We start from the raw sequence: 20,997 nt of genomic DNA on the forward strand, positions 1-20,997 counted from the left end.
CTGAGTGGACATATCCCTGTCTTCAGGGCCCAGGCTCCCTCAGGAGCTGCCCAGTTTACTCAGGATGGCCAGGCAGGTGCCCAGTGTACTCACTCACCTCCTTCCTCTGGGACTAACTGGAATCTACTGGCTTAATTGTAGTAACAGCAAGGTTCGGTTAGGAGCCCTAGTAACTATTAATAGCAGCAGTAACAGCCCTAACGATATCGCCCCACGATGCACCTGCTGTCGGCCAAGCTGCCCCAGACACCTTCCTGACGTCACATGTGCTGCAGGTTAGGGGTTGGAATCTAGGGTGAGGGTTCGAATCCTTATTCCGGCAAGAGGCCCATCACACGTAGCTCCGCTGCCCCTGAGGAAACAGAGGCTCAGACACGGTAAGGACCTGGCTCAGGCTGCACAGCTGGCAGAGGGCAGGCTGGGGAGGCCAGTCCCTCTGGCTCGGGCCATCCTGAAGCGCCTTCCCATGGCTCCAGCCACACAGGTGGGGACAGGGGAAACCAGCAGCTCCCAGCACCTGCTCTGAAATGCCCAGTATTGTCTCAGTAAGGGCTCTGACCGCGCTTCTCAGCTCTGGGGGATCTTGCCTCTCCCCAGGTAAAGTTGCCAGATTTAGGAAGGAAAAAAATGCTAAAACAGGATCCCCAGTTACCAGCGAATTTCAAATAAACAAGGGTAATTGCCTAGGATAAGTATGTCCCATAGATAGCATGGGCTATACTTAGACCGAAAGTCCTGAATCTCATCTGGCAGCCAGCCCTACCCACAGGGGACACTTGGCAATCTCTAGAGACATTTTGTGTTGTCACAGATGGTGGGAGCTACAGCATCTAGAGGCCAGGGACCTGCTCACACCCTCCAATGCACAGGACACCCCCCACACACCCAAGAAGAGTCCAGCCCCAGCATCAGCTGTGCCCACGCCCAGGCCCATGGCTGACCCTTGGCCAGGCAGGTGCCAAGGGCTTTGCAGATGCTCTTGAACCTCAGCTCTCAGTCATCCTCTGAGGGCCAGGAGCAGGGCTCGCCCACGGCCCAGGAAAGGCAGGGGAGGAGCCCTTGCTGCATGGCTGGGGTCCCAGAGGCCCCCGAGGGGCTGGGGCCACGGCGAGTGTTAGGACCTGGCAGGGCTGGCCGGGAGGCCAGACTGCGGCTGCTGCCTAGCGGGGAGGTGGATGCTTCCCGCCTCTCTGTGGCTCCTCCTCCCGGGTTCTCTGCAACAGCTCATCCCTGACGCAAGCTGGGGCTTTTTCCTTAATTAAAAAGAGATTTAAAACATCCCCTGCCGTCTCCATTGGTCCCAGGCTGCCTCGAAAAGGTAAAACCCCCACCCGCCCTGGCCTCATTCCTAATAATGTAAGGCTTTCCGCCTTAATTGGAATTTAGGAAAAAAAAAAAAAAAGATGAAGTGCATCTGGAACCCTCGGAGGCATTTGTCAGTTTGTTTTTGAAAGACGTGCCCTAAATCCAGTCACCTGGTCATCTTCGAGGAATTAGTGTCGGCCTCACCCAGACTCCGCCCGGCCCCAGGGCCTTTGTGTGTGCCAAGGCTGCCCACGCCCTCCCTCCCGACGCTCTCAATCAGCCCCCTCCGGGAAGCCTTTTCTGACCCCCTCCCACCTCCCTCCTTCGTGCTGCTCCTCCCACTGTCTGCTCCTTCCTCCTCCCATCACTGACTCAGACTCTGGAAGGCATTGGCTTTCTAGTCCCTGAGTCACCTCCCCTGTGACTTCCCTGTGCCTCAGTGTACCCGTCTGGAAGATGGGCCTCCTTGGGCGGACCATTTGGATGCCTGCAAAGTGCCCACACAGCCCCCAGCCTCTCAGCTCACTGTCCTCACAGCTCAGGAGCGTGGGCCCCTCCCGACAATGGCATGGCTCACAGGGGACCCTCCCTGTTATTTTTTTCCAGTCTTTTCTGTACTTTGGGGGGGGGTGTCCCAGTTTGCTGCTGGGGTCAGAAGCACAAGGTGAAGGCAGGCGGTGTGTGGGGGGAGCAGCGGAGAAACGTGCGATGAGACTGTCTTGGTCTCTGCTGCGTCCCCAGCACCTGGGAGGATGCCCAGCACGCAGTAGGTGCACAATAGGTGCCTGTTGCCTGGGCCCGGCGCTGTGCTGGGGGGGCAGGGAGAATCCCCTCACCCTGCAGGTGGACAGGCGGGGCTGGCGGAGTCCCGGAGGCAAAGCAGGACTGAGGGTCGGATTCAGTTTGTCCTCCTTGCTGAGCCCGTGGCCCTCCCAACCCGATGAGGAAAAGTGTCTCCGGGTGTTAGGGTGGAACCAGAGGCCTCTCGTCAGAGTCACTCCACAGCAGTGTTGAACCCCCTGGCGCTGTGACTGCAGGAATGACACCTGCACTCAGTAGATGCTCGGAACTGGCTGAATCGGTGAACACGCGCTAAGGTTAGAGTCTATGCTATTAATAACGCCTGGCATTTACTGAGCCTGTGCTGCAAGGCCGGCCAGGTGGCTTCCTCACCTGCAAAATGCACCTAATGAAGTCGCAGTGAGGACTTCAAGTGTGGCTCTGAAGCCTCTCAGCGCCCCCTGCAGGTGGGAACTATTAACCACCCCAATTTTGCAGGCGAGGGAGGAATCGAGGCCTGGAGAAGTGGAGCCGCTGCCGGGTGGATTGACGCCCAGGTGTACGTTCGGGCCTCCCACTGCACTGCGGGCCCAGCAGGGCCACCGTGTGTGACGGTGCCTGGGGAAAGAGTGCACGTGGTCCCAGGGACATGGTCCCAGGCGGGGATTGCAAGCTGGTACCGGGGTGCGGATCGAGCGCCATTTTTATAAGAACCAGCAGAGGGCGGCCTTGAGCCACGATGCCTGCAGAGGAGCCGCACCTGCTCTAGGCTCCAGCCGGGTGTGGCTGTGGCCTCTAGATGGCCTGGGGGCCGGGAATGGTGCCAAGTCCCCAGTGCCTGGGGCATCCTGAATGGAGGACAGGCCTGGCTCAGGGCTTCTGAGCAGTGGTGAATGATACCAGAAGGAATGAAGTGGGTGCTCAGGCCTGTAGCCACCTGGCCTCTGTGTGCCCACGTCACCTCCCTTCTCCAAACGTGTTCTCACTGGGGAGTGGCCATGACCCTAGCATCGGCCCTGAGGGATGGTATGAGGACTCATGCTGCAGTGGAAATGGTGAACTCACCCAGGGCCTGGCACGGGGATGCTTAAGACAAGGCGGCTGGTCCCCGTGGGAGGTGGCAGCAGCCTCACCTCCCCCCAGTACTCATCCCCGGGCCCCCGCCAGCTGGGCAGCCCCATGCCGTACACCCGGTATTTCCTTTCTACAAGATTGGTATCATACTAGAGTTCCTGCTGTGGCTCAGCGCGTTAAGAACCCGACTCGTATCCATGAGGATGCAGATTTGATCCCTGGCCTCACTCAGTGGGTTAAAGGATCTGGCGTTGTTGTGACCTGTGGTGTAGGTTGCAGATGGGGCTTGGATCTGGTGTTGATGTGGTGAAGGCTGGCAGCTGCAGCTCCAATTTGATCCCTAGCCTGGGAACCTCCGCAGATGCAACCCTAAAAAGACCAAAAAAAAAAAAAAAAAAAAAGATTGGTGTCATGGTTCCATCTTTCTAGCGGGGGATGCTGAGGCTCGGAGAGGAGAGCACAGGAGCCCCAGCTTGGGGCGTCTCAGCCCTGGCTTAGACTCACTCAGGAGCTTTTCTAAGTCCTAGTGGCCAGGCAAAGCAGTGAAATAAAGCTTCTCAAGGGGGAGGGTCCTCCCCCCCACTCCAGGATATTTTTAAACTTCCCAAGATGCCAGGATGGAAAACCATATACCCTGGGTAAGGGCAAAACCAGGTTTCAGAAGACGTCTGCCTGACGCCACGTGACACCACATGTGCCCCAGAGCAGAGCTTGGTCTAGGTGGGTGACAGCCCCCAGCCCGGAAGGCTCCCTGCACAAGCTCCCTGTCACCTCCCAAATCAAAATCTGGGAGTTCCCTGGTGGCCTAGGGGTTAAGGACGCAGCGTTGTCATTGCCATGGCTCCCGTCACTGCTGTGGTGTGGGTTCAGTCCCTGGCTCAGGAACTTTTGCATGCCATGGGCCTGGCCAAAACAACCACAAAAACCAAAATTGAAATCTTTGCTGGCTCTGAGGTGTGGAGGATGGGCTCCCAGCCTCCTCCCTCGGGGCCTGCCCCCCCCCCAATCCCAGCCAAGCCTTTCCCCTCAGGAAATGGGTTCTTAATGGCCCAAGACAGGCACGTAATTAACAAATAACAATTCTGGCTTTAGCACAAATGAGCTTCTTGTCTGGGGCAGGGTTGGCATTTGTTTTTAATCCCCACAGTTGGCTTTATCTCCTGAGAGCTGTTCCTCGTGCTCAGCCACCTCTGCTCGGAGGCTGGGCGGCCCAGGGGCGTTGAAAGGGGCTGGAGTCCTGGGCCCCGCCTTCCCCTCCCCCTCCTCCCCCTGCCCCCTCCCCCGCCCTCCTCCCCTCCCTCCCCCTCTCTGCCCCGCCCTCTCCCCTCCCCTCCCTCCTCTCTCCTCCAGCCTCTCTTCAGGGCCCACCTAGTGACTTACTGCTTCGCGCTGAAGGATGCGCGCTTGGTCTCTGAGCTCCCAGAACAGGTTAAAATGCAGACGCGGGCGCTGGGCTTGTCTCCTTGAGCATTTCTTCATTTTGGAACTTTGGACTCTTCGCGGGGAAAGGAGCCTTGGAGAGTGAGCTGGAGGTTCCCTCTGCTCACAGGAACAATCGGCTCTGTGAGAGGCCCTTCATGGATAATTCTAGAGGCAGCTGGCAGGGACTGAGCACCCTCTGGGCCCCCGGCTCGCTGGCCAAGTGCGGCCTCTGAGTTCATTTCCTCCTGAACACCTGTCACTTCCCAGCATCAGCCAGGGTGGGGATTTTGGTGGGGCTTTTTTGTCCTTAGCAAATCGCAGGCTTTTGATTTTGAGGTTCCCTTGGAGCCTGTTAGGACATGAGCTGTGTCCCTGATCCAAACTCCCCAACTCCTGGAAGTTATAGAGCTGGCACTGGCAAACCACAGCCCTTGGGCTGTTCTTCCTGTTTTTATAAATAAAGATTTATTGGCACACAGCCTCACCTGCTCATTTACATATTGTCTGTGGCTGCTTTGGGGCTCAAGGGCAAAGGTGAGAAGTTGCAACATAAACCCCAACACAAAATATAGTTACTATATGGTCATTTTCAGACAGTCTGTGTTGGGGGATCACAGTTACAAGGAGCAGAAGCTTTTGAGTCAGGCAGAGTCTGGTTTGGGTTCAGATCCTGCTCCCACCTCGCACCAGCTGTTCACCGCTGTGCAAGTTCTTAGCCTCTCTGGTCCTCAGTCTCCCCGTCTGTGAGGTCACACCTCACGGGTGGCGGTGAAGACCGAAGGAGGAAGTGGTTCTTGGACACCCTGAGCTGTGTCTGGCATGCGGCCAGAGACCCTTAAGGGCTGACGACAACTGCAGCTCCAACAGGAGGGCTTCCTCTGTTTTCCATCCTGGGCTTCTGCCAGAGATGGCAAAAACAAACTGCTCCACTGTTTTTTTCTTTTTTCAAGTTTTAGTGACACGTTGATTTAGAATGTTGTGCTCATTTCTGCTGTATGCCAGCGTGGTTGAGGTGCACGTGTGCACACAGCCATTCTCTTTCCCGCAGAGATGATCAGAGAATATTGGGTGGAGGTCTCTGTGCTGTACAGCAGGTCCCCGTCGCCCAGTCATTCCGTGGACCTCAGTGTGCTTATGCCAATCCCACACCCCCAGTCTCTCCCCTCTCACCTGTCCCCTTTGGTGACCATAAATTTGTCAAAGCCTCTGAATCTGTTTCTGTTCTGAAAATACGTTCATTTGTGTCCAGTTTTTAGCCTCCACATGTAAGTGATAGCATATGCTGTTTATCTCTCACTGACTGACTTCACTTAGCAGGATGATTTCTAGGTCCATCCTAGTTGCTGCAAATGCCATGATTTTGTTCTTTTTCATGGCTGAGTAATATTCCATTGTATATATGTACCACATCTTCTCTATCCACTCCTTCATTGATGGACATTTAGGTTGCTTCCGTGTCTTGGCTATTGTGGATAGTGCTGTACTGAACACTGGGGGCCATGAATCTTTTCCAGTTACGGTTTTCTCTGGATAGATGCCCAGGAGTGGGATTGCTGGATCATATGGTCGTTCAATTTTTAGTTTTTTAAGGAAACTCCATGCTGTTCTCCATAGTGGTTGTACCAGTTTACATTCCCACCAGCAGTGTAGGAGGGTTTCCTTCTCTCCACACCCCCTCCAGGATTTATTATTTGTAGACTTTTTCATGATGGCCATTCTGGCTGGTGTAAGGTGGTATCTCATTGTAGTTTTGATTTGCATTTCTCTAATAATTAGCAATGTTGAGCATTTTTTCATGTGTTTTGGGCCATCTGTCTGTCTTCTCTGCTGCTTTTTCAGAAGATGTAAAGACTGCCTTAGATCAAGTTGGCAGCAGCCTTGGCGAGGGCTCGTGAGGGGCTTATGGTCTGATGGGGGGGACATGGCCTCTTTCTACAGAACTAATTAGCTTGGTAGATTGAGAGGGCCCCACAGAGGAAACAGCAATGGGGTTTCAAGGACAGGCAAGCTGTGCTGACTGTATCAGTTATCTACTACCGTGTAACAAATTACCCCCAAACTCAGTGACTTAAATATTTACTATCGGAGTTCCCGTCGTGGCGCAGTGGTTGGCGAGTCCAACTGGGAACCATAAGGTTGCGGGTTCAGTCCCTGGCCTTGCTCAGTGGGTTGGGGATCCAGTGTTGCCATGAGCTGTGGTGTAGGTTGCAGACGCGGCTCGGATCCCGCATTGCTGTGGCTGTGGTGTAGGCTGGCAGCTCTGATTCGACCCCTACCCTGGGAACCTCCATATGCCATGGGTGTGGCCCTAAAAAGACAAAAAATAATAATAATAATAAAAATAAAGGATAGGACGCCTGTGAGAGATGCAAGCAGGCGGGCTCGGAAGCTTCTGCTCCGAGGGTACGGTTTTATCCTCCAAGGGGCGTGATGGTGGGAAAGGACCACCTCTTCCTCTGTCCTCGAGTCGTAGCTCCTCCTCAGCATCCAGCTCAGCTGAGGGGCGTCCTCAAACTCCTGCCCTTGGTCCGAATCCGAATGCCTGCCTCACCCCATCTCCCACCGGGTGACCTTAGTCAAGCGAGCCTGCCTCGATCGGATGGCTTTCCCGAACTGCCAGTGGTCTCCCACCTCCCCAGGTTTCCCTCTCTCCCTGTGGTCCCCCATGGGGACCCCACAACCACCTGTGCCTCCTCCATCCCTGTGGGTTCCATTCAGTCCATTGGCCAGGCCTGTGGTCTCCCCCCCAGGCTGGACTCAGCCGGAGACCCCACTTCCTAGGTGGCCCCTCCCATGGCTGGAGGCCTGGTTCCCCACCGCCCGGGCTCCCCCTCTGGCCGCTTGAGCCGAGGTCTTTCGTGACTCACCTTGGGAGGCTTACTCTGTGTTAGGATGCATCCTGGGTCCACCCCACACCGGAGGGGAGGCGCCTCGGGATGCACCTGCTGGGACGTGCTTGAGAACCGCCGCACTGACCCTGCCGGGGTCCTTGAGGAGCACTGCCCCCCTGGGGGGCAGAGGAGGCCTGAGTAGGACCATCTCCCCGGTGCTCAGCACCTGCTGTTGGCCAGGAGCTCAGGTACTCGAGCGAACGCAGTCCTGGTCTGCGGCTGTTGTGGGGGGAAGTGAAGCAGCGAGGCATGGAGACAACAGTGGGACCACCCCAATCCGCGGTGCCTGCAGTTGGTGGGGGGGGCTGTTTTTGGGGGTTTTTTTGGTTTGTTTTTTTCGGGCTGCAGCTGTGGCTTGTGGAAGTTCCCAGGCCAGGGATGGAACCTGCACTGCAGTTGCAACCTGCACCACAGCTGCTTAACCTGCTATGCCACATGGAACTTTCTGATGCCCTTTATTTCTTTGTTTGTTTTGTTGCTTTTTAGAGCCACACCCGCAGCATGTGGAAGTTCCCAGGCTGGGGGTCCAATTGGAGCTACAGCTGCCAGCCTACACCACAGCCACAGCCACTGGGGATCCGAGCCGCATCAGGGATCTACAGCACAGCTCGCAGCTTCGCCAGATCCCCAACCCATTGAGCGAGGCTAGGGATTGAACCCACGTCGTCATGGATACTAGTCAGGTTCGTTTTGCTGTGCCACCACAGGAAGTCCCTGAAGCCGTTTTTTTTGTTTTTTTTTTTTTGTCTTTTTGCTATTTATTTGGGCCGCTCCCGCGGCATATGGAGGTTCCCAGGCTAGGGGTTGAATTGGAGCTGTAGCCACCGGCCTACGCTAGAGCCACAGCAACGCGGGATCCGAGCCGCGTCTGCAACCTATACCACAGCTCAAGGCAACGCCGGATCGTCAACCCACTGAGCAAGGGCAGGGACCGAACCTGCAACCTCATGGTTCCTAGTCGGATTCGTTAACCACTGCACCACGACGGGAACTCCTGAAGCCGTTTTTAATTTAGAATGGAAAGCATCCCCACTTGCTCTGTCTCAGGCGTCAGGCTAGACTCAAGGGAACCAGGAGTGAGTGAGACTGTGGCTGTCTTCCAGACACTCACGGCAAAGGGAGACAGAACTAAGCCTGCCCATCCAGTGTGATCAGCGCTGGAAGACTGATAACTGAGGGAGGGGGCATCAGCCACCTGGGACACCTTCTCCCAAGGAGAGCCTATTGTGCTGGGTTTTGAAGGTTAAGTAGGAGCCCGTCACCTGGCAAAGCAACAAAGAGCATTCCAGGCAGGGGGAACAGCCTTTGCAAAGGTATGGAAGGCCTGGCGAGCCCAGCGCATTTGGGGAACTGTGAGCAGGCAGGTGGCTGGGAAGGAGGCTTCAAAACAAGTCTGGGCCAGGCTGTGAAGGCTGAAAGCTGGGCTAAGAGGCTGACCTTAATTTAGGATCAACATTTCCCAAAATGTATTTCATGACTCATGGTTTTATGAGATGTTAACAGGTGTCCCTCCAAAAACAGGCTCCAAGGTCATTTAAGTTCAGGAAGCCCAGGGTAAAGCACAATGCAAGGAGCTTCCTTGGTGCAGGACTTCTCAGAGCCTTTAATTCTTTTTAAAATTTATTTAATGATTTATTTTTTTTCATTATAGCTGGTTTACAGTGTTCTTTCAATTTTCTACTGTACAGCAAAGTGACCCAGTCACACACACACACACACACACACACACACACACACACACACACACACCATACATTCCTTTTACTTGCATTATCCTGCTCCATCGTAAGTGACTAGATATAGTTTCCAGTGCTATACAGCAGGATCTCATTGCTAATCCATTCCAAAGGCAATAGTTTGCATCTGTGTTCCCCAAAGTCCCAGTCCATCCCAGTCCCTCCCCCTCCCCCTTGGCAACCACAAGTCTGTTCTCCATGTACGTGAGTTTCTTTTCTGCAAAAAGGTTCATTTATGGCACGTATTAGATGCCACATATAAGTGATATCATATGGTATTTGTCTTTCTCTTTCTGATTTACTTCACTTAGTATGAGTCCCTAGTTTTATCCATGCTGCTGCAAATGGCATGATTTTGTTCTTTTTTACGGCTAAGTAGTATTCCATTGTATATATATACCACATCTTCTTAATCCATTCATCTGTCAGTAGACATTTAGGTTGTTTCCGTGTGTTGGCTATTGTGAATAGCGATGTAATGAACATGCGGGTGCATGTATCTTTTTCAAGGACAATTTTGCCCAGATATATGCCCAAGAGTGGGGTTGCTGGGTCATGTGGAAGTTCTACGTATAGAGTTCTAAGGTACCTCCATATTGTTCTCCATAGTGGCTGTACCAGCTTACATGCCCACCAACAGTGCAGGAGGGGTCCCTTTTCTCCATACCCCCTCCTCCAGCACTTGTTATTTGTGGACTTGCTAATGATGGCCATTCTGACTGGTGTGAGGTGGTATCTCTTGGGGGTTTTGATTTGCATTTCTCTAATAATCAGGGATGTTGAGCATTTTTTCATGTGCTCGTTGGCCATCCATACATCTTTGGGAAAATGTCCATTTGGGTCTTTTGCCCATTTGCCATTGGGTTCTTGGCTTTTTTGCTGTTGAGTTGTGTACGTTGTCTGTGTATTTTAGAGATGAAGCCCTTGTCAGTTGCATCATTTGAAATCCTTTCCTCCCGTCCCATAGGTCGTCTTTTAGGTTTTTTGCTGGTTTCCTTTGTCAGAGCCGTTAATTCTCTAACGTGCGTTAGACTCTCCAAGAGAAGGACAGAGTAGATGGGATTCCCAAACTCACTTGATTGTGAAACCCCCTTCCTAGGGAGTCTGAGGAGGCCAGTGTTCCAGGGAACACACTTTGGGAAAGGCTGCTTGTGTCTAGCTGTCAAGAGCTAAGTGAGTGTTCTAAGCGGGTTTGCGGTCTCTGGCTGCTGTTGGGAGGGTGGGCTGATGAGGAGCAAGCCAGCAGGCAGGGGGGCTGGGAGGGGCAGGAGGAGAGGGAGAATGTCACCGAGAAGGAGGGGGTGGAATCTGCAGGCTTGTGGGGGATTAAAATGGCCCCAGGCTAGAGGACGCACTGTGCCTGAGGCTCTGGTGGACGGTGATGGCCTTGACCGAGTGGGGAAGAGCAGAGGCAGGGGCTTGGGGAAGGAGATGGGGGAGTGCTCTCAGGTCAGCTGGAGATGAAAACTAGGCTCGGCAGGATTACCTGAGTTTACAGGAGAAATAGAATGAGAATTCAACAGCTTGGACAAAACGGATAGATTCCTTTTTTTTTTTTTTTTTTTTTATCCTGGCCACTCCCTTGGTTTGTGGAAGTTCCCAGGCCAGATATCGAACCTGCTCCACAGCTGTGACAGAGCCGAATCCTTCACCACTAGGCCGCCAGGGAACGCCCCAGATTCTTTGCTAACTGCACCATACCCAAACAGATGCCGGAGAAAACAGAAAATCTGAATTAGCCGCATGGCTGTGAAAGAAGCCAAGTTCATGATCCAAAGTCTACGCCCACAGAAAGTTCTGGGCCCGGGCAGTTAGTCTGGTGAATGCAGTCTAGTGCTCATGGGAGACACCCCACAGATCGCACACAGCCTCTCGGAGGAAAACAGGGGAGCGGCAACTGAGGCACCGCGGAGGCGCACAGGCCACTCTTCCGGCTCAAGCCGTGTCGCTTTCTCCCGAGTCACGTCTTGAGAACCTCCCGTGGGTCACACACGGAGGTACACTAGGGAACAAAGCGGAGAAGGCTCACCGCACTGGCCGAGTGAGGCCGGCTCGGACAGGTCACTTCACCGTCCTGACATGTGGCTTCGTCACCTGGGAAGTGGGGACGCAGAGCTGTCCCCCTCTCCGGAGTCCTGGGGGCGCACGGTGATGAAGAGGGGAGGCCGCAGGCAGCGGCGGCAAGTCCCAGCGGCCCCTGATGCTTTTCCCTCTGTCTTGTGTGCACGTGTGTTCCTCGGCCGGCCCCTCAGGCTTAAAAATGTGTGTCAGCGGCAGCAGCCACGACGAGGCCCCCGTCCTGAGCGACAAGCACCTGGATGTTCCCAACATCATCATCACCCCGCCGACCCCCACGGGCGTCACCCTGCCGAGGGACTCCCGCAGGGCAGGTGAGGCCGCCTTGCCGAGCCAGGGGTCTGGGCGCCCCCTTCGGGGCTGCCGGGCGCCCCCCACCCCGTTTACTAAAAATCTGGGATCCGCGCCCATCCGCCACACACCCCTTGCGGGGCACCAGCCTCGGGGAGATGTGGCAAGTAATTAGCCAGACAGTCCCCGCCGGCAGCCAGGTGAGTGACGGCTGGAGCGGGTGGCCGCCGGGTGACGGATGGATGCGCGTCCCCTGTGGCCACGGGCAGGGCGGGACAGGCTGGGAAACTCAGCCACGCCGGGGCAGACCCCTGTGCCTCGGTGCAGGCGACAGAGGGGATGGCGTGTTCCCAGTGAGAGGCTGACAAGAGGCCCCAGACTGCTGCCCCCTGGGGCCCCTCTGTGGATCCCACTGGAGCCAGAGGGGCGAATTGTTTGTTCATTTCTGCATACATGATTGAGCCAGACCTGTGCTGGGGCTGAGGCTGCTCTTGAGACTAAGAATGGTAATAAGGAGTCGTGGTTATGATATAGCCCTGAGCCTATTTTCCCTGGAGGCCTCATGGCAACTCTGAGTTAGGTCCAGTTTTCACCCCCAGTTTACAGACGGCGAGACCGAGGCTCAGGGAGGCTGAGACCCTCTGGGCAGCTGGCACGCGGCTGAGTTGGGATTCAGACCCAGGCCGTGTGACCTGGAGCTTGGGCTGTGGCCCCCGGGCTCGCGCCCTCTCGGCACCTGCCACGGGTCAGCTGACCAGCCGCGGTGATGTGAGCCCTGCCCGCCTCATGCCGGGGACACAGGCCCGCCAGGCTGATGTGGAGCTCGTAGGAGTCTGTTGGGGGGACTTGGGTGGACATTTCCAGAAGTTCTCAGCTTGGAAATCAGCTTGCCCAGTGGGGCGAGTGACCTGGGGGAAGGCCCTGGGGCTCAGCTGTATGCAGGCGTGATGGCCGCGGCTCCCCCACATCGCAGGGACGGTGGCATCCAGGGAGGCTGTGTGGACTCGTGAAAAAGACGGTCAGGGGCCCGACCTCACACCCCACTGTGCCCACGTCATTGGCCTCAGGGCAGGAGGAGAGACCAGCAGACCTGGGCAGTGCTGCCTGCGGGGCTGGGACTCCCCACCCCTCCCGGCCACCTTGCTGCCCTGAGGCAGGTTTCCCCTTCTCTGGCCTCAGGTCCCCATTGAGAACCTGGGGGAAAGGGGTGGCCGTGTTGACCTCTGGCCCAGCCTCAGGCTTGAAGGCACCTCCAGGAGGAGGCTGAGCCGAGGGTGTGGCCCTGGGGGCAGTGGGGACGATCTCAGGGGTCTCGGCCAGAGACCTGGGGGCTCGGCACTGGGTGTGGGCAGAGGGTGGCCGGGAAATCCTGGGATGCAGGAGGGGGCGGGGCCGGGATGCGCCGGGGCTCCCCCCAGACGCTGATCCCCCTCTGTCTCCTAGTCTGGCTGGATGAGTCGGGGTCCTGCCCGGAGGATGGAGAAATAGACCCTGAGGCCTGAGAGGAGGACGCACAGCTGGGGGATTTGTCCACCTCGGCTCCAGCTCCGGCTGCCCCTCCCGCTGCGAGCCCCGGGGGCCTGGGACAGATGGGCACGGAGTGCAGAGCGCCAGGGGCTCCCGACCCAGCGAGGCATCGGGATGAGCAAGGAGTCGCCCCACCCACTCGCAGAGCCACGTGTTTCCCAGACTCTAGTGCCTGCCCGCGCGTCCTCGCCAGCCTGGGTCACGGCGATGGCCATCGGGGTGCCAGCAGGAGGCTTTCTCCTGGACAGACGTAGACGCCCGGTGCCCAGGAGGTCAGCACACACAAGGACTTCTTGCAAAGGACTGGCTCCATTTTTTACGTGTTGTCTTACAGACATTGAAACAGTCCAAAAAGCGATTTATAACTTCTTTTTTGCATCATAAATAAAGATCCCGTGTCAAGAGACCTGGACCCTGCTTCTTGGGTGGGCAGGGGAGGCAGCACACAGCCCGGTACAGAGGTGGGTTTAAGAGAATCGCTCTCACGACGTGGTGGTCTGATGGGTGATGGGTCCTTGGAGGCCCCTCAATTTGCAGCCTGCTTGTAGACTTGGACGAGGCCAAGGGGCTCTGAAGTCACGTGGGCCTTGTTCGAGCCCCAGCTCCCTGCATCTTTGCCCACAGCTGTGGGGTCAGGTAACAATACGTCTCTAGGGTGGGAAGTAGTGGGTTTCTATTGTTTTCTTTTGGTCGTGCCCATGGCATCCTGAAGTTCCTCGGCCAGGGACCGAATCCTCGCCACAACTGTAAGCAGAGCCATGGCAGTGACAGCACTGGGTCCCTAAGCCACTGAGCCGCACAGGAACTCTGAAGCAGTGGGTTTTGGGGGGTTTTTTTTTGGCGTTTTTTTAGGTATAGTTGATTTACAGGGTTGCGTCATTGTGTTTCTGCTGTGCAGTGGGTTTTTTTTAAAACAAAATTGTTGGTCTTTTTCTCTTGCAGACTGCTCTGATCGTGCATGTGTGTTTCGGCTGGTTTTCTGTGGCTTTTCCTGCTTCTGGTTTGCCCTCTGTCTTGGGATTCTTCCTGAAGCACGGCCCGAGCTGTGCCCTTCTGAGCAAGGAGTCTACTGGGGAGGTTGTCCTGGGGTGCACAGGGTAGGGGCTGGGGTCCCCGAGGCGACTCACCATTTCAGTATCTCAGTAGAGGGACTCACAGGTCTCAGAACGGTCGCTGTCGGTGAGTCTCTGGTTTCTTACAATGACAGGATGCAGATGGAGAGCGGGCCTGAGCGGCCAGGAAAGTGGGCACACGTGGGGATCGCCCGCCGGGCTGCTCTGAGCTGCGTTTTCACTTGGGGTTGGCCACCTAGACAAGCCTGACTGCCCACGTGGTGGCTTGAGTCTCCGGACCACCCCTCGTCCCGGGGCAGACTGATGCTCTGTGACCCAGGCTCGCCATAAGCCACACTGTCAGCCTGTCCCGTGTGGCCAAGGCCCCCAGGTAAACAAAGACCCTATTAGCAGACAGGACATTCCAAGGGCTTCGAGGGCAAAGACCAGGCCCCCACGGGCGCAGTTCATGGCACAGGAGGGGAGGGGGGGTGGCATCTCCGTCAGCGCCCCCTGGCCCCGGGGGAGCAGGTATGAGCAGGGGCTTTGGTGTCCGCCAGACCTGCGCTGTGCTGTGTGACCGTGGACAGTCATTCAGTCTCTCGGAACCTTTTCTTCGCCTGTGAAGTGAGGACCCCAGGAGCTCCGATGTGGGAGCACATGGGGGATTAAGGATCTGTGTGCAGCCCCGAGTGGTGCCTGGCGCAGAGCCCACTGTCAGTAAAAGGGAGTCACGAGCAGACAGGTCACCGACTTCGCTGGGCCTCAGTTTGCCTTTCTGGGGAATGGACACAATACCCCCAGAACCGGAGGAGCCTGGGAAATCGAGAGGGTAAATGAGGGATGGGGGAGGGGGCCTTAGCGCAGAGCACCTGAGGCCACGTCTGCAGGGGTGCCCCCTTTTCCGTGACAGCAGGATTCCACTGCAGCACCCATACCTTGTTTTCCCAGGGGGTGGGTGCCTCTTGGGAACTGGTCGAGAATGACCATCTTATGGTTTGTTTTTTTTGTTTGTTTGTTTTTTGTCTTTTTGCTATTTCTTGGGCCGCTCCCGCGGCATATGGAGGTTCCCAGGCTAGGGGTCGAATCGGAGCTGTAGCTGCCAGCCTACACCAGAGCCACAACAACGCGGGATCCGAGCAGTGTCTGCAACCTATACCACAGCTCACGGCAACGCCGGATCGTTAACCCACTGAGCAAGGGCAGGGACCGAACCCGCAACCTCATGGTTCCTAGTCGGATTCGTTAACCACTGCGCCACGACGGGAACTCCCATTTTATGATTTATTTATTTATTTTGCTTTTTAGGGCCTCACCCGTGGCATATGGAGGTTCCCAGGCTAAGGGTCGAATTGGAGCTACAGCTGCCCGTCTACACCACAGTCACAGCCACAGCCACGCCAGATCTGCACCATCTGCCACCTACAGCACAGCTCACGGCGATCCTGGATCCTTAACCCACTGAGCAGAGCCAGATATCGAACCTGCGTCCTTGAGGATGCTAGTCGGGTTCTCAACCCACTGAGCCACAACGGGAACTCCCAGAATGACAATTTTAATTGAGGTATAGTTGATTTACAGTGTTGGGTAGAACGACAATTTATTTTGAACCCCAAACATGCCTCCCTGATTTGTATTTCTTGAGTCTGTTTTTCCTTCAGTGCATTCTGGGGGAACGGTTGCTAGCTAATGTCTGCAGTTTATTTTTCATTTATTTTTAATGCTATGGCTATGCAGACTGATCACAACCAGCAATAAAAAGCTTTGGAAGTGGCTCCCGGGAAAGTGTGTGTGGTGGTGGCGGAGCAGAGGTCACAGTCAATGACAGCCCTGGTGGAATTAACAGCTCTGGTTGCCAACCCAGCCCATTACCCCTAACCTTGGTGTGTCCCGGAGAAGCTCCCAGATTCCAAGAGACCAGGGACCCTTCAGGTCCTTGACACGAGCTGCGTGCTGTATGCCTCCAGGAGGGGAGGCTGGGAGAGGAGAAAGTGTGAAAACAGATGGAAATGTAATTTTTTAATGACAGTAGCAGATGGCAAAAAGACACAGGAGTGTATTCACACCATGTCGGAGCCATTCGAGAGCGCCCGGCTGAGCCGTGATGTGCGCCGTGCGGCTGGCGTGATGGCTCCCCCGCCAGCCCTGGTGGCCGGGGAATGGCAGGGAGGGACTTGCAAGCCTGGGGGGAAGGGGGGACGCTGCCAGGCTGTGCGGTGCCACAGGTGACGGGGAAGGGCCTGAGGCCGCCTAGGGCAGGCAGTCCATGGGCCCTGCTTTCAGTCTCTCCTGTTGGTCCCAGCGGCTGCTGGCCTAGGCCAGGCCCTCGCCACCACTTTCCTGGACATCTGCTTCCAGCCTCCAGGTGAGTCCCTACTGCCCGACCAAGTCCCATCCCCGCACCTGCACCCTTCAGACAGCTTCCCGCTGGGCTCAGGGTCTTGTCCCCGTCCTGGGGAGCAGCTTACACTGCAGCCCTGGGGAGCTGGCCTCTGCGTGCCTCTCCAGCCGCCCTTGTCACCGCACTCAGCAGGGAGAAGAGCACCTGGAGGGCTGTCGTGAGCCCCGCTGTCTGCCAGATGCAGCGGAGAACTTACCTGCGTCGGTCCCGCCCCACTTCCCAAGGGCTCCAGGATGCAAAGGTTGGAACAGCTGGAGCTGCTGGGCTCCCGGCATCCAGGGCTGCTGGCCAGAAACTGCAGGTGAGGTCAGGCCCGCGGAGGTCACGCCGTCACCCCCACCTGAGACCTCAGAGGTCATCCAGCCTGGAGCGCTACTTCCAGGCTCCTGGTGCCCGGTAGGGGTCCCGTTAGGGAGGCAGTCTTGTCCTATTCTCTGGGCCTGCTAGGTAGCCACCTCCGCCACCTGGGCTTTGGCTTTCAGAGGAGGTGTTTTCACTTCAGCATGTCTCTTTTGCTGCTGTGGCTGTCATTCTAGCCCCCTCCTTAGAGAGAAGACACCCCAGCGGCAAGTCACGGCTTCCTCCAAGGTCCCCTGAGACCACAGGAGAGTAGCCTGGCTGAAGCCAGGCCCCAGCCGGAGGCGCCAGGGCCCTCTGCCCAGGTGTGGCCGGGCACCCAGCAGGTGACATCATCCACAGGCAGGGCATCCTCCCCCGCTCCTCGATTCCTCACTCTGTCTTCGTCTTCCTGGACCTCTCTCTTCTCTGTAAGAACATCGCTGCCACGTGGCACTAGTTCAAACCTCCAGGTAGACGGGCCCTGGACTGAGAGCAGGTGCTCTGCCCAGGGGGACCCTGGGTCCTTCCCAGCGTGCTCACCCCAGGAAACGTCCGGGTGCGCCAAGCGCTGTTTCCATGCGGGGTTGGTGGCCGCCATCCCAGCCAGCACAGCTGCAGGACATCGCCAGCATCGCAGAAAGATCTGGGGCTTTCAAGTCAGAAGCCCAGGTTGCCGGTCATGCGGGGAGCACCGTGGTCTAAGTTCCCGGGTGACCGGAAGGACGTGCAGGGGACGAGAGCGTCCCAGCTTCCCAGTGATTCGGGTGTCCCAGGGGAAGCTGGAGGGGAGACTTTTACAAAAACAAAAACAGGACTTCCTGTCATGGCGCAGCAGAAACAAATCCAACTAGGAACCATGAGGTTGCCGGTTCGATCCCTGGCCTCGCCCAGTGGGTTAAGGATCTGGCATTGCTGTGAGCTGTGGTGTAGGTCGCAGATGCGGCTCGGATCTGGCATTGCTGCAGCTGTGGCTGTAGTGTAGGCCAGCGGCTATAGCTTCGATTGGAGCCCTAGCCTGGGAACCTCCATATGCTGTAGGTGTGGCCCGAAAAAGACAAAAATACAAAGTTTCAAACCTGAGCCACAGCAGTGAAAACTGCAAGGCTACCAGGAAGCTCCAAAGAAACTTAGCTTTAGATTTACAGAAAAGTAGCAGATAGTACAGTGGGTTCCCGTATACTGCCCCCACCGTGCCCCCCAGTTTTACCTGTGCTTAATCCTTAATCTTACCTTACTCCGGTCCACTCGTCACAATGAATGAACCAATTTTGATACTGGATTTTTTCTGGAAGGGGAGGTGCTCATAAGGCATGTGGAGGTTCTCAGGCTAGGGGTCCAGTCAGAGCTGTAGCTGCCGGGCCAGACCACCTCCCCATTTTGCTTTTCCTCCTGTTTTCTCTCTTTCCCCCACCTTCAGAGGCCAGGCCTGAGGCTGGGCTGTCAGAAGTCCTTTTTGGATCCTGGGAGGGGCTCAGTCCTGGGCTAGATGGTGGTAAGTTACCCCTCTTCCCAGTTTGCCCTGTTAGAAAAAGTTCCTGGAGTTCCCAGGTAGTGCAGTGGGTTAAGGCGCCAACATTGTTGCTACAGTGGCTTGGGTCACAGCTGTGGCTTGTGTTCCACCCCTGGCCCTGGAACTTCTACATGCTGCAGGTGTGGTTCCCCCCCAAAAAAGTTCCTAAGGAGCGTGTAAGGTGTGTGATGACTGAGTCAGGAAGTCTGGGTCTGGAGCTTACGGAGGGGCATTTAAATAAGAGATTTATTGAGGAATCGTTCACATATGGTAAAATTCACCGTTTCAAAATCTACAATTCAGCAATTTTTATTATATTTACAGAGTTGTAGAAGCACCACCACCACCACTAATTCCAGAACATTCCATCACCCTGAAAAGAAACCTCGTCCCCATTAACAGTCACTCCCCTCCCCCCTCCCCCAACCCTGGTAGCCGCTAATCTAGTACCATGAATTTATCATTTATTCTGCACAGTTCATATAAATGGAATCGCATACGGTTCATGCGTCTGGCTTCTTTTACGTAGTATACTGTTTTCAAGGTTTGTCCCCATTGCAGTGTCAATCAGGGCTTCATTCCTATTTATGGCCGAATAATATTCCCAAGTAACTATCGACCGCATGTGGTTGCTCAGCTCTCAGCTGATAGACATTTGAGTGGTTTCCATCTTTTTTTTTAGGGCCACACCTGCGGCAGGGTTCCCAGGCCAGGGGTCCAATTGGAGATACAGAGATATAGCTGCCAGTCTACACCACAGCCACAGCTGCAGCAATGCGGGATCCGAGCCACGTCTGTGACCTGCACCACAGCTCACGGCAACGCCAGGTCCTTAACCCACTGAGCGAGGCCAGGGATCAAACTCGCATCCTCTTGGATCCTTGCCAGGATCATTAACTGCTGAGCCACCCCGGGAACTCAGGTGGCTTCCACCTTTTGGCTGTTGTGAATCATGCTGCTTTAACAAGCCCCCACGGGACCTTGATGTAGGCTGAAGTTTGAGACCTCAAGACAGCACCATCTGGCAGTATGTAAAGCTGCACCCTGCCTCATCTCATTCTCCCAAAAGCCCAGTGAGATAAGCAGTGGCACTGTCCCATTTTACAGATAAGAACGCCAAGGCACCCGACTCTGCCAGCTCTCGTCCCACCAAGGCCTCTCTGAACTGCGGTTTTCCCACCAGCTCTTTTCATTTGCTCTTTTACAGGCTTCAGCCGTCAGGGAGGGAAGCCTCGCCAACTTTGAAACACAAATATTTGCCAGTCAAGACAACATTTCCCCATCAATCAAAACCCAGACAAGCTGGCACACACTCTCTGCAGATGCCTGAGGGAGCTTCTATTTTAGGAGGGGCCAGGTGGCCTGCAGCTTCCCTTCCTTCCCAGACACTCTGGGGGCTCCTTCCCCTCCCCGCTCGCTTGTAGATGAAGAAACTGAAAATCAGAGTGGTCCTTTGCTCTCAGTCACACAGCATCCTGAGGGAATTTTTTTATTTTTGAAAGTATTTGTCTTTATAAATGACGAAATGAAGAAAATCTTCAGGCCAGGAATGACAATTTCCAGTACAGAAAAACAACAGCTTTCCAGGCCATGTCGGTGGGCAGAACGATCTATGGCCTTATTTCATCTTCCCAACAACCTGACATGGAGCAGGTTTCAGGGGGGTTAGAGAGGAAAGCATGGAGTTTTCTGGGGTTGGGCAGGCTTCCTGCAGGCATCCAGAACCCTGAAATCCTCCTGTCAGGTACGATTTTTCTTAGAGCCTAATGATCAGGGCATCAAATTCAGCCCCTGGCCTGACTGCTCCCCCGCTCCCCCCAACCCCAGTCCTCTTCTAACTGGTTCACCTCCCAGGAAGCATTCCTGGCCTGGGTACCACGGCATCAGAAGCCGGCAGTCCGCACCCCAGACCCATGAATCACAATTCTGCATGTGAACATGAGAATCTCCTAGGGGGTGCTGACCCAGGAGGGTCTGAGAACACTGCTGCTACCTTGCACACGACCCCACGGTATAGTAAGGCGCCGGGACCAGCTAATGGATGAGCTCATCAATGCGTATTGGCTGCAGTCTTGCAAACTTCCTCTTCCCCAGGGAGCCTAAGGTTAAATTCTCAGCCTCTTCCCCGCGGTTTCTGAATTGGAAGCTGTGGGTGCCGTGGAGGGATCTGCACTTTTATAGGTATTGATCTTCGTGTACTGGGAGAACAGAAGGTTATGAAGTTAAAGGAAACAACGGCTTTCCTCGCTCCGCTGGGCTGGGGTCCAGTCTGTGTAAGCCTGGTCACGCCGTGACTTTTAATTGCATATGCTCCCGGCCCCAAACCCCACCTTCACGCCCAGCTTGACTCGCAGTGTGGGCGGGCAGGCGCACAGGGCTGGTGAAGAGACACGGAGCGCTGAACCAGGAACAGGTGGGCTTCCAGCGACAGGTGCTTGGCCCACGGCAGGGGCGTGGCCGGGACGCGTGGGGGCGTGGCCTTCCGTGAGAGGGGCGGGGCCTGCGCACGGCCTCGCTTAAGATCGCCAATCCGCGGGCTCGTAGCAGCCGCGGTCCCCGCCTTCCGCCGCTAAGCGGAGAGCGTCGCGTTCCT

The 20,997-nt window shown here is 55.8% G+C and overlaps 1 protein-coding gene across 3 annotated transcripts in view; it reads left to right on the plus strand.

Annotated features, from left to right (window-relative positions):
- C6H16orf74 (chromosome 6 C16orf74 homolog) overlaps window positions 1-13,508 on the plus strand; it is a 54,385-nt gene extending 40,877 nt beyond the window's left edge. For all 3 annotated transcript variants that reach the window (XR_002344457.1, XR_002344458.1, XM_013998143.2), the window contains 2 exons: window positions 11,461-11,598; window positions 13,019-13,508. Coding sequence is in view for 1 of the 3 variants with exons in the window: in XM_013998143.2 (XP_013853597.1) it covers window positions 11,461-11,598; window positions 13,019-13,077 (197 nt within the window). In the remaining 2 variants the exon portion in view is untranslated. The remainder of the gene's footprint in view (window positions 1-11,460; window positions 11,599-13,018) is intronic.

Source organism: Sus scrofa, chromosome 6 (assembly GCF_000003025.6).
Source record: "Sus scrofa isolate TJ Tabasco breed Duroc chromosome 6, Sscrofa11.1, whole genome shotgun sequence".
Lineage (NCBI taxonomy): Eukaryota > Metazoa > Chordata > Mammalia > Artiodactyla > Suidae > Sus > Sus scrofa.